We start from the raw sequence: 14,315 nt of genomic DNA, 5'->3' as shown, positions 1-14,315 counted from the left end.
AGTCACTTAACCCCAATTGCCTCACCAAAAAAAAAAAAAAAAAAAAGAAAAAAAAAGAAATAATGGATGAGGAATTCAGAAAAGACACAAAAACATAAGATCTGTATAAATTGTGAAATCCAGTAATATACATAATGAATACAATAATGGTAATGAAAAGAACTAAAGAATATTGAATTCTTGAGAAAAAAGAATGATCAGTTTTGGATCTCTAATTACAGAGGTTCATTATAAACGGTTCCAAGAAAACACATGATAAAATATACCCAGTTCTTTCCAGTAGAGATGGAGTGCAACAGACTTGGAACATTGCACAACATCAGGAAGATTGTGTTTAAAGTAAAAAAAAACAAACAAAAAAACCCCACCTTTTTATAAGACCTACTGGCTATAGTGTATCTTGAGACTGATGAGTGAACAATGTGCCAATGAGATCTTTTTTTTTATATGCATATTTAAGGAACAGAAGGAAAAAAATAGGAGCTGAGAAGATAGCAAGGGAAAGTAGCCATAGAATACCATGGGGGAGACACTATATCATGAAGGAAGAAAAGGTCTACAATGTCAACACTACAGAGAAGTCAAAGAGAAGGAGTAATAATAAAAATAGCTATAACTAACATTACTTCCTGTGTGAAAAGTTTTAGCAGAATGGTGGTGAAGCAAGTTGACTATCAAGAGTAATGAGGAGCTATAAACTGTTAAAGAATAAAATGCAGTATGTGTAATTTATTTTTTTGAAGATCATGACAAAGAAGGGGAGGAAAGAAATAGTATAAGATCTTGATGGAGTAGCAAGGTAAAAGAAAAGAGATTTTTTTTGGTTTTGTTTTTATGAGGCTATCTGAGGATATATGTAGGCAAAAGTGAAAGATTCAGTGCAGATTGAAGAGAATAAAGATGAATGAGGATGACTGAAAGAACAAGGAAGATATTGATATGAAAGTTGGTAAACTTGTTTAGAGTACAAAAGAATGCTTTCAGATGTGTCCTAAATTCTGTAGAGTATTACTTAGGGCTGGGGTTTGATGACTATAGGGTCCAATTCCCTTTTCAGTGTGAAAACTCCCATGAAAAATTACACTTATTACCCTAGCAGCCATCTTTCAGCAAATACATATTGTTGATCAGAAGGAAAAATAGGTGAGTGGATAGGGGGCTGAAATAAATTCATCACTGTTTTTAATTAAATCTAATTTCTGAAAATTAAAAAGTTTTTGCATAAACAAAACTAATGTAAACAAGATTAAAAGTGAAGCAGAAAACTGGGAAAGAATTTTGTAACAAGTATCTGAGTCAAATTGATAAAAATACAAGTCATTCCCCAATTGATAAATGGTCTAAGGATCTGAACAGGCAGTTTTCAGACAAATAAATCAAAACTATTTATAATCATATGAAAAAATGCTCTAAATCACTACTGATCATAGAAATGCTAATTAAAACAACTCTGAGGTCTCTCCTCACACCTATCAGAGTGGCAAATATATAAAAAGGAAAATTTTCGATGTTTGAGGGATGTGGGAAAATTGGGACGATAATCCACTGTGGTTGGAGTTGTGAAAAGATCCAGACATTCTGGAGAACAATTTAGAACTATGTCCAAAGGGCTACAGAACTGTGCATACCCTTTGATCCAGCAATACCACTCTTGGGTTTATATCCCAAAGACATAGCCCCCAAAAGAATAAGACCTATTTGTACAAAAATATTTATAGCAGCTCTTTTTATAGTGGCTAAGAATTGGAAATCAAAGGAATGCCCAGCAATTGGGGAATGGCTAAACAAGCTGTGGTATATGATGGTGATGGAATACTATTGTGCTATAAGAAATGACAGGCAGGATGATTTCAGAAAGGCCTGAAAAGATTTGTATGAACTGATGTATAGTGAAGTGAACAGAACCATAGAATGTCGTACATAATGACAGCAATACTGTTTGATGAAGGACTGTGTATGACTTAACTATTCTCAGCAACACAAAAATCCAAGATAATCCTAAAGGACTAATGATGAAACATACCATCCACTTCCAAAGAAAGAATTGATACTGATGGAACACAGACTGAAGCATGCTATTTTTCATTTTCTTTCATTTTTTCTTTTATTCAAGTTTTCTTGTACAAAATGACTAATATGGCAATATTTTTTGCACATGTGTAACCTATATCTGATTGCTTACCACCTCAGGAAGAAAAGGAGGGATAAAATTTGGAACTCAAAACTTTAAATAAAGGAGTATTTACTGAGAAAAAATTAATTTATGTCAAATAATGGAATTTACAAACCTGTTTTCTGTTTCACTGCTTGAGCCTTCAACAAAGGGGCCAAAAATTTCTTCATCTTTTTTGCTTTCTACTACTTTTAATGCTGCCTACAAAAAAAGGAAATATGTTAAATGAAACAACACTGTTGTTTTGTACCAAAGAACACTGAAAATAAACCTAATATAATTTAAAAAATTTAAATCATAATGCTTAACTCACTAAGTTTTAACAAATGAATTTTTTTCTTACACACACACACACACACCCCACACACACACTCTCTCTCTCTCTTAATTTTTCCCAAGTACACATAAAAACAATTTTTAACAAATAAATGAAACTTCAATTCAGAGTCCTATCTATTTCAGATTCTGCCAAGGTCCTTCATTCCTTTACTATTCAGGTAATGTCTCTGTAGAATAAAACACTGGGTCATCTTATAAATAAACGTTTTAACATTTTAATCCTCCCAAAAGCCATCTAGAATGAAGGATTTCAGTTATGTGCTCTACTACTCATGTAACAATGACCCAGAAAACACTAGAAAAAGTAAAGGTGTAACTCAAGCCAACTTGCTGGTATATGCATATTATGTACCTATCACTTCTGACTGAAATGGATTAATAACCATTTTATAGATGTAACATTACAGTTTGGATCATTTTAGGTTAAATTTACGTGTAAATGCAACACATTTAATCTGTCTTCTCTGGAACAAAATAAGAGAGGCTTATCACGATTAGATTGTCCAAGAGGTAATGAATTCTAGATCAATGACCAGTCATGAAACGTATGCCTAGGCACAGAAAGTAGATCTAGAAGCAATGGATGGGCATTACAAAGAGGGAAATTTGAGATGAAAAAGGAAAAACTTTCTAACAATTTGAACTATCCAAAAGTGAAATGGTCTGCTTCAAGAGGTAGTCGATTGTAAGACAATCCCAAAAGAAACGAAGAAAAATGCTATCCACCTCCAGAGAAAGAATCGACGTCGATTGTACACATTTAACTTATATCAGATTACTTTCTGTCTTGCGGAGAGGGGGAGAAAAATCTGGAACTCAAAATTTTAAAAGAATGAATGTTGAAAACTATCTTTACATGTAATTGGGGAAAAATACTATTAAATATACTATTAAAAAACCACAAAAAACTGATGTCCTCTAAATATAGAATGAAATATTATTTTTCACTTTCTGTAATTTCTTGCACAAAATGACTAATGTGGAAATGTTTTTACATATCTGCACATGTATAACCTATATATCAGATTGCTTACCATCTGGGGGGGGGGAAATGCTAACAGAACTTAGAATTTAATACTTAAAACAAAAGAGGTAGTGGAATTCCCCCTTTCAGAAGGTCTTCAGGTAATAAGTGTGTTGCACTACAGGTTTTGAAGGTAGGATATATGACCACATAGCCATTGAGGACCCTTCCAAATCTGAATTTTAGAATGTTAGGCCTAATACAATGTGAAATTTAAAAGGGACAAAGGAAGACTTATATGAATTAATGCAAATTAAAGTGAGCAAAACCCAGATAGCAATGTATACAGTAACAAATCTGTAAAGAAAAACAGCTTTGAAAGACTTAAGAACTCTGACAGATGCAACACACAACCAGAACTCCAGAGGTCTGATGATGGAGCATGCATCCCCTCTCGAAAGAGAGGTGATAAATTTGTGGTGATTGATAAGAATATAGTTTTTGGACACGTGGATTTGTTTGGGTTATTTGTTACAAGGACAAGGTTTTCTTTTCTGAAGGGGGAAGAGTTTAGAGTAGAGGAGAGCTAAACTGAAGTATTTAGTAATAATGATCATAATGACAGGGAGCATTCATATAGCACTTTAAGGTTTGCAAAATACAAATGTCTTAATTTATGCTCACGACAACTCTGGGAGTTAAGTACTATTATCCTAATTTTACAGATAAGGAAACTTGTGGGAGATAGGTTAAGTGACTTGCCCCCGGTCACACACTGAATAAGTATCTAAAGCCAAATTTGAACCTTTAGGTATTACTGATTCCAACTCCAGAGTTCAAGCAATTGTGTATTTCAGAGCAGAGAAATTCAGAAGAAAACAGAGGAGTAGGACAGCTTTGAAAGTAACATGAGGCAGCATGTTACAATACAAAGAGCACTAATTCTGGAGTTTTAAATTCTACCTCTGATAATTTTTAATGTTTGTGAAACCTTGCAAAAGAAGCTTAACCTCCTTGCCCTTTAGTTTCTCATCTGTAACATATGGGCTTTGGAACAGACAGGATGGCCTCCAAGGTCCTTCTCAGCTCTCATACTATGATCCTTCCAACTTATTACAGATTTTTTTAAAGCAAACTGTCCACAAGAGGGAGTTGTGGTTTCACATATAGTCCTTTTTCTATTCTATTTTATATGCAGAAATGCTAAAGAGAGAGTGTGTGTGCACACGCATGTGTGTATATGAAACTCATAATTTACAAAATAAGATTAAACAACAACATGAGGAATCATGGCTTGATAGAATTTTTCTGAAAAAAAAAAATCTTTGGGTTATAACAAACTAGAATAGAATCACAATACAAGTCAACAGTGTGACAGGGCAATCAAGAATTTCAATTTGACAAGCTGCATTCAAAGGGGAAGAGTCAATCCAGGTATAAGGAGGTGATAGTAATATTACATGCAGATTCTATCTTAGTCAGACAATATCTGGGGAACTGTGTTCAGTTCTGGGCCCCAGATTTTCAACTTTTCCCGAAAAGGCAGAATGAGATAGAATAACTGGAGTTGCAAAGATCCAAATATAACTTCAAGTAAGGAAAAACTTCTTAACTATTATTCTTAGCAACACAATGATCCAAGACAACTTCAAAGGACTCATGATGAAAAATGCTATCTATCTCCAGACAAAGCTGATGCAAAGCAAACTATTTTTCACTTTGTGAGGCATGGATAGAAAATATCTGTTTCTCATTTGAAAGACAAGGAGATTAAATAGCAATGAAATTTATTCTGGCTAGAGTATGAAACCAGTCAGCTATACTTGCCACCAGATTTTTTTTTTGTATCCAGTATTGGTCTCACTATTTTATTTACCAAAATGTAAAAGTGTTCACAAAGATTAGGTTTTTAACTTTGTCCTTTTATTCTAATTAATTATTGATAACAACAAAGCCATATTTGAAGAGTATCAATAAAACTTCATACATACCTTCATTAGAAAGCTGGATGACTTTTCAGTTAACACCTGATTAGCATAAATCTTGACTCTGTCTATCATGCATTTATAAGGGAAGCGTTGAAAAAAAGGATTGTGTGGATCTTTCTTATTGATTATCATCAACAGCTTCATTTTTAGAGGCTATAGAAAAGATAATAGAAGAGTACTAATTCATAAAGTACACCAATTTGCAATTTTTCAGAATAAAAATGTCTTGTATGTAGTTCAAGTTAAAAAACAATTGTTGGCCATTAGTGTGAAAAGTATTGTGCAAACTGACTAAGTTTCCAGGCCAAAACAGATTCAAAGGGAAGATTATAAACATTAACACCGGTACAATCATTTACAATTACTCTGTAATTTTTTACATTTAAATAAATAAGATTCATACCCTAAAATGACATAATTGATCTTCCACTCCTTAAGTTTCTATCATGATTCTTTGTCCATTTATCTCCATTTCTTTTTTCTTATATAGTAAAAATTAGGATATACTTTGTTCTGGTTCTGCCTTTTTGCTCTGCATATTTCATAAAATTCTTTCACATATTTTGTATTTCTCATGCATTCAAATTTATTGCATTATAATGTTTCATTATGTTATTATATCTCTAAAATATGCCTTGACACTTGACTTACATTTCCTGTCTGGAACACCCTCCCATTCCCACCAACTCTCTCCATCCTATATAAGAAATCTCATTCAAGGTTAACCTGAAATCACATTTCTTTGCTGAATAATTCTTTGTCTGCCCTACCCACTATAATCTCTCCCTTCCTCTGAAGGTTTACTTTTTGCCCGCGAGAAGTATTCAAGCGTTAGTACTATTAATGTTTTCATGTCTCACTTCTTCAACTAAAAGATCATCTTTTAAAAGATCATTATAGGGGCAGCTAGGTGGCGCAGTGGATAGAGTACTAGTCCTGGAGTCAGGAGGACCTGAGTTCAAATCCAGCCTCAGGCACTTAACACTTACTAGCTGTGTGACCCTGGGCAAGTCACTTAACCCCAATTGCCTCACCAAAAAAAAAAACCCCAACAAAAAAACATTATATCCAATTCTTCATTTTACATATGAGGAAATGGATACTAAGAAAGCTAAAGTGAGCTGTCTATGGTCACATGGTTATTATGTGGGAGAGGCCTATTTTTTTTGGGGGGGGTGAGGCAATTGGGGTTAAGTGACTTGCCCAGGGTCACACAGCTAGTAAGTGTTAAGTGTTTGAGGCAGGATTTGAACTCAGGTCCTCCTGAATCCAGGGCAGGTGCTCTATCTACTGTGCCACCTAGCTGCCCTTGAGAGGCCTATTTTTAAACATCCAGGTCCTCTAACTCTAAATCCAATGCACTTTGGGGGGCACTACACTGACTATTAATCCTCCACAATTTTAATAACCAGCTAGCTCTGTTATATATGCCTTTTAATAAACCTCATTTGGATGCCAGATTCTGCTCTGGCTTTTTAAGAGACTGAAATAGTTCTGCTTACCACATTACCACCTACTTTAAATGAAAACATGTTGCTAAATGTAGGGTAATGACAATGGCCATCTTTTCCTCCAACCTCTGAAATTCTATTATTCAAACCCAGGAAACCTGTGCTGGAAGACAGATCAAGGGAGGGGAAGCCACTTCATTCTGAGGCAGCAAATTCCCAGTTTTGAATAGTTCTGGTCACAATTAAGATTTTCAAATCTGCCCTTCTGCATTTACTCTCCATTGTCCAGTAATTCTGACAACCCATTTCCATATGAAAGCCCTTGAAGCCAGTTACTCTGTACCTCCCTCCCACCATTCCCATCTTGGGCTTCTCTTTTTTTTTTTTTTTTTTTGGCGGGGCAATGGGGGTTAAGTGACTTGCCCAGGGTCACACAGCTAGTAAGTGTTAAGTGTCTGAGGCCGGATTTGAACTCAGGTACTCCTGAATCCAGGGCCGGTGCTTTAACCACTGTGCCATCTAGCTGCCCCCTTCTCTTCTTTAAGATAAACACTCCCAGTTCCTTCAAATGATCCTCAGATCCAGGACTTTTGCTCTGGTAATCTGTCACCTTTCCCAATTGTCATTCGGTTAATATCCTTCCCCCAAAACATGGCATCAGAACTGAACACAACATTCAAGAGATTTTATCTGGGTAGACTTGTTTTCCATTTAAATGAAAAGCATTCTTTTGCGTTTAACCACAAGAAATTTAGATTATACAAATATATTTAAATTAAATTACATATCATAGGAGTAGGCCTTGGTTACAAGTCTTTATTGCACTATTATCTTGTGAAACTAAACAGGAAGTTAGTTGATGGAGAGGAGGAAATTGGTGTAATTCAAAGAGCAGTCATTATGGAATGAAAAGACCTAGGTTCAAATGCCAGTTATGCATTTTTTTTTCCTTTTTTTTAGTGAGGCAATTGGGGTTAAGTGACTTGCCCAGGGTCACACAGCTAGTAAGTGTTAAGTGTCTAAGGCCAGATCTGAACTCAGGTACTCCTGACTCCAGGGCTGGTGCTCTATCCACTGCACCACCTAGCTGCCCCCAGTTATGCATTTTACTACCTGTGTGACTTTAGGCAAATCATATAGTTTATGTGGATTTCAGCTTTCTCTTTTGTAAAATGAATATACTAGAAGTTCTAAATCCTGGGATATTAGAAATGTTTTCAAATGCTATTTTTGAGTAGTGTCTTAGATTGTTTTACTAGAATTAAGATGACCTTAACTGGCTAACAACAATGTTGCTTCACAAGTAACCAAAAGTATCATAGAGTGATTTTTCCAAAGGACAGATCTGAATTCCAATACTCTATTAACTTTCAGTGGTTCTCTGTTACCTAACAGACCAAACATAAAGTACTTTGTTTGGCAAAGAGGCAACAAGGTGGTATATTCAAATACAGCCTTAGACATTTTTAAAAAATTTTTTTTTTTTGGTGAGGCAATTGGGGTTAAGTGACTTGCCTAGGGTCACACAGCCAGTAAGTATTAAGCATCTGAGGCTGAATTTGAACTCAGGTCCTCCTGACTCCAGGGCCAGTGCTTTATCCACTGTGCCATCTAGCTGCCCCAGCCTTAGACATTTACTAGCTGTGTGACCCTGCACAAGTCACTTAACTTGTAGGCCTCAAGTTTCTTCAATTGTAAAATGATGTTAATAATAATACTTATCTCCCAAGGTTGTTCAGAGAAATCAAATGAGAAAAGTGTAAAGTGCTAAGCACAGTGACCAAAAACAAAATAGGTGCTTAATTAAAACTTTTCTTTCACCTTTCTTTCTTCCAAAGCTCTTTACAACTTGGCCTTTTTAACCTTTGCAGTCTGCTTATGCATTACTAATCTACATGATCTCTATGATCCAGACACACAGGCTGGTTTTCTTGTCTCCCATGCTTAGTGGAATGCTATGCCTCCTCACCTTTGTCTCCTGGTTCCCCTTTCAAGACTACTCAAATCCACCTTTTGCAAGAGTCCTTTCCTGGGTCCCTTCAGCTCTGAAAACCTTCTCTTATTATGGTTACTTTCCATTTATATTGTAAAAAGCACTGGACTTGGGTGGGGTGGGTTAAAAAAAAAACTGAGTTCAAATCCCACCAGAGACATTAGTTGTATGACTTTGGGGAAGTCACTTAACCTCTGTGGCCTGTTTCATTATATGAAAAATAAGGGCTAGATTCTGATTTCCCAAGGTCCCCCCAGATCTAAACCTCTGATCTTTTAGTATGGGTATTGTTGCGTCATTTACTATTTGGGATTTTCTTGGCAAACATACCTTAGTTTCATTGCCTTTTCCTTCTCCAGTTCATTTTACAAATGAGAAAACTGAGGCAAACAGGGTTAAGTGACTTTCCCAGGGTCACACAGCTAAGTGTCTGAGGCCAGATTTGAACTCTTCCTCACTCCAGGCTTGGCACTCTATCTACTGCACCACCTAGCTGCCCTTATTCTGGGTATATTTTGCACTTATTTATGCAAACTGTCTTCACCAATATAATGGAAAGTGCCTGGAGTGCAGCAAACTGTTTTTGCCTTTCTTTGCAAAGCACTTAGAAAGAATTTAATTGTGAGCCTTCTTCACAAGTGGCAGCCTCAGGAATTGGACAAAGGTTTTAGGACTTAGAGGTACTTCTTTCCATAGAAAAGACTTATTTCATTAATACAAGTAATGAAATAGCTCTTACAAAACTTTGGGTATGTTAATATTAAGTATGTTAATAATAAGATATAAACATATCTCCTATACACATCTCTAAAGTAAAGTATATCTTGAAACAATTTTCTAATTTATTTTCTTCATTCTGTGTATACAACCTCAAATAAAGTCTTAAAAGATCATCTGACTTATCTGCAAATATTTACCCAGTCAAAAGAAAATTATTATTTGCCCGGTAGATTATTTACAAGTGAATTTATAAGAAACTACTCTAAATAAAGTAAAAACATCAAGAATTAACAAAAGAATATTTGAATACTTAGTGCTCTCATTCAGGGTCTCCCAAGCAAAGAAGGTTCTTTTTGTAGTGGATAAGAACTGGAAACTGGGGGGCTGACCATCAATAGGAGAATGGATGAACAAACTTTGGTACATAAATGTAATTCACATTATTGGGCTAAAAGAATAAAATTGGTTTCAGAGAAATCTGGGAAGACTTATATGAACTATTCCAAAATGAAATGAGGAAAGTCAGAATAATTTGTACAATAATAAAATTGTAAAAAAAGAAAAAACACACCTTTGAAAGACTTAAGAATTCTGTCAATGTAGTGAACAATCATGATTCCAGAGGCTGGAAGATGAAGCACCTTGCTCATGCCTTTTGACAGAGAAGTGCTAGACTCAATATGCAGAATTTATTTAATGCACATTTTTGGATATGGTCAAGATAAACATTTCTTTTCCTTGATTATATATGCGCATTTCTTTCAATTTGAGTAAGGAAAGTGAGAAACGAAATGTTTGGTAATTAGAAAGAGATACCAGAACCCAAAGAACTTTGAACAAAAGAGAATTAAAAAATCATAAAAGGTATGAGCAAATTTAGATGAAGAAATCAGAGTTTTCAATGCAGGTTTTAAAAACACAGAAACTAAAATTAAAAACAATATATGATAGATAAACTGAAAGAATTCAAGTTCTTAGAACAAAGGATCTGAAAAACAAAAATAGTGAACTAGAGAAAAATATCGCAGGAGAAAGCAAAAGTCAGCAACATTAAAATAATACATAAATTCTAAGCTAGGCAAAGTATCTGACCTGAAATAGATTCAAATGTGCAAAGATAAGTTAACAATTCTAGGTATTCCAGAGGGGCATAATGAATTAACAAAAATCAAATACCACAAGGCAGTCCCAAACTTCAGAAAACAGAGCACTATCAAAAAAAAAATAAAAATCCATCGCTCACCAGAAAATTCTAATACTTCAAATTTGATAGCATGTAGTGTTCCAACAGCAACTTTATAGTTACCTTATCCTCTGTGCCTTCAAATATTCTTTCAAAGACTCCTTCTGCTTCTTTATAGCTTGCTTTCTCCATGCAAACTGCTATAGCCTAAGACAATATAACAATTAATAATAGCAGCAAACACTATTTAATTTTCTAGAATAAACTCTTTCCTAAAATGGCATTTGAAAAATTGTACTAAAAAAATTTAATTAAGAAAATTTTTTGTTAATGATAAAACATGACTTGAGAATGCCTGAAAATCTTACTTTGGTTAAATTCCTGTTTAACGAATGACCAAATCACAGCTCAAATGATGCTCAAAGAATCTTACAGTTGGAATAGACATTGGAACCTAACAAATTTACAATACCCAAGAACCATGATTATTCAGCTTTTTTCTGAAGACCTTCAGTAAGAAGAAATTTTTTTGTAAATATTTTCTTATATTGAATTTAAGTCTGCCTCTATATATCTTTTTTTTTTTTTTTGGTGGGGCAATGAAGATTAAGTGACTTGCCCACGGTCACACAGCTAGTAAGTGTCAAGTGTCTGAGGCCTATTTTGAACTCAGGTCCTCCTGAATCCAGGGCTGGCGCTTTATCCACTGCGCCACCTAGCTGCCCCCCAAAGCACTCTATATATCTTTAATTCACTGGAACCCTTGTTCTTCCTATCAGGACCAGTAAAAAAGAAATCTTGGTTGTTCACCCATATTAGTAAATCTACTTTTGTACATCTAGCATCATAATAGCATTTGAGAAAATTGTGGCATATGAAAGAAAATTCTTGTTAGGCAAAACAGAATCTTTGACAGAAATTCCCCTGCTGAACATTACATAAGCTATAGAGAAGAAATTTTTTGTTTTACAGCCAAAGCTGACTCTAATGATGTAATGGGAAATGCCACTACAATCACCATCATTGCGCTATTATTTATGATACAAATTTTTTTTACAGGGTTAGCCTTTCCAGTAATAAAAAATCACTTTATAAAACAACAACAAAGGAATCTTTGCCACTCTGGGAGTTTTTGTTTTTTCTTTTCTTTTCTTTTTCTTTGGGTGGGATTCTGGGAGCTTTTAAGAAGTTTTATTTCCTTTTTCTAGTTTAAGTTTTCCTACACTGTTCCTCATTCATTATGGCACTTAATATTACTCCTTGAAATCAGTGAAAAAAACTTTTTAGTTTTGTTATATATTTTAGAAGTGTGAAACATTTGTATATGTACTATAATTCACACTTGTATCCTACAATGATTTATCTTGGACTTAATAGCCTTTAATATTTTGTATGTAAAATTGTTACTTTGCATAATGAATTTTTTGGTTTTGTGAAAACAAGGAAGCATATTTTGTTTCCAGTATTTACTACATACAACCAACCACAAACTTGTTAGTGGAGTTTCCTCCTTTATGCAGGCTTGATGACCCTAATAATAAACTGTATATATTTTTAAGTAAGAATAAGGCATTTAAATGGTTTAACCTTTGGCAGAGAGCTCTTAAAGTTAAATAAATTCCTAAGTGTTAATTAATAGCCTTATTTCCATTATGTTCATGACAATTCTTTAAAAAAATATTCCAAGAACATACCTATTTTCACTATATGTAAAAAACACAGGCCATTAGGTACAATATACAGACCTGAATTTCAAGTAGGTCACGAATTTGGTCATGAAGTAATTCTTTTTCCTTTCTAATTTTATTCCAGATCATCAAGGCTGATTCCAGCGGAGTAAGCCGTGCATCACTTTCAAACTGAGCATCTTGAAAAAAACAAAAGAACACAGGTAATTTTGGAAGTTAAAAAGAAGAAAACCACAACTTTATTGTCACTAGCTTATCTAATATGGTAAAATCATTTGTTTTGACAATTTCCATTTTAAAATCAAATTTTTAAATGGGAAAACCTGTTTTACTTAATGAAAGGTGTTTAGAAATAGACTATTAAGTTGTAATGAGTTCATACAATACCAAAAGTTGATGAAGTTAAAACTGATTTCAACAAACCTCAAAGGATGGTCTTAAAAATCCTTTGCTGTACTGATAAAAATACTGTAGTGTTACATATCCTCTGATACTGTATAATTCTGGCTTCCCTGAGAGGAGAGGGAGAAGAAAAAAATCTGAGCCAAATACAGAGAAAATTCTAAATGTGAATTGAAAGACCTTCATGATAATTTGAAGGAAAGAAGATAAAATGACCTAAAAGAGAAGGGCTCAATCCAAAGGAAGAAAAAGATTAAAGACCAAATGACAACCTAAAGACAACTATAAAGAGTAAAAGTAAAAGGTAAAGGTATGGTAAAGAAATGCAGAAAAAGTGAGTAAAACAAATCACTAAATTGGTAAGCAAAACAGATTGGTAGGAAAAAAAAACTTAGTTAATGAGAAAGAATGTGACAGACAAGATAAGTTTTAAGTGGCTTAGGAAGTGGTAGGTAAAGACCCACAACTAGAGCTCATAAACAAGGCTAACAATAACAGTCACTCTGGAGAACAGGTAGAACACTAATAGTGACTTGTATTGGAGAATGAGATATTTATAATTCTGCCACAGTTAAGTCACTGCTATGTATCATTTAAGAGTAGGCCTGTTGCCTTCCTAGAAGAAAAAGTAAAGATACTTCTATGAAAACACATGTGGACATCAGGGTCAGACAAACAACTGTGCCTTGGAGGAAAAAAAAATGGAAGTGGGGATCAATGTGAGACTCAAATGAGATAAAATGCAAAATGCTTTCCAAATCTTAGCGTGCTACATAAATGTTGTTTATAGTACTATACAAAAGTGCTATATAAAAATACTATATAAAAGTGCTTACATAAGGGCTATATAAAAGTGTTGTTATCTATTAGTATTGGAATAAAGAGGGGAAGCTAGATGGTTCAGTAAATAGAGCACTGGCCCTGGAGTCAGGAGGACCTGAGTTCATATCTGGCCCCAGACACTACCTGTGTGACCCTGGGAAAATCGCTTAACCTGGATTGCCTAAGAAAGGAAGGAAGAAAGAAAGATTAATTTCCTTCCCAGTTAAGTTCACATACCCCCTGAAATCTATCCATAGACCCCTTTGGAATCTAGGGCTCTCAGGTTAAATAAAGGAAGAAGAAAAAAGAGCTAAAGTTAAATAGGGGAAATTGCCCTTTGTCAAGTTAAAGAACGGAAGAATATTGCACAGAGGAAGAAGGGTAGGGCAAGTTATCCTTAAAGGAATGCAATGACAGCCTCCAAGAAGAGAAAAGCAATTATTTGCCAACCTCAAAATTGAGAAGTCTTTTGTTTCCCCAGGGAACACACCCATGATATAACAGAGAACCTCTAAATAGCCATCAAAATGGGTAACTACTACCCATTTTTGGCAATTAACTTTATAGAACTGGACAAAACAACATAATTCAT

At 34.6% G+C, this 14,315-nt stretch overlaps 1 protein-coding gene across 1 annotated transcript in view; it reads right to left on the bottom strand.

The window, feature by feature from the left end:
• TERF1 (telomeric repeat binding factor 1) overlaps positions 1–14,315 on the bottom strand; it is a 43,198-nt gene that overhangs the window by 16,586 nt on the left and 12,297 nt on the right. The window contains exons 3-6 of the mRNA XM_044004135.1: positions 12,557–12,678; positions 10,935–11,018; positions 5,468–5,617; positions 2,289–2,374 (exon numbers count right to left, since the gene is read on the bottom strand). Of these exons, the coding sequence (XP_043860070.1) occupies positions 2,289–2,374; positions 5,468–5,617; positions 10,935–11,018; positions 12,557–12,678 (442 nt within the window). The remainder of the gene's footprint in view (positions 1–2,288; positions 2,375–5,467; positions 5,618–10,934; positions 11,019–12,556; positions 12,679–14,315) is intronic.

Source organism: Dromiciops gliroides, chromosome 1 (assembly GCF_019393635.1).
Source record: "Dromiciops gliroides isolate mDroGli1 chromosome 1, mDroGli1.pri, whole genome shotgun sequence".
Taxonomy (NCBI): domain Eukaryota; kingdom Metazoa; phylum Chordata; class Mammalia; order Microbiotheria; family Microbiotheriidae; genus Dromiciops; species Dromiciops gliroides.
This window is presented reverse-complemented; position numbering and strand designations above follow the sequence as displayed.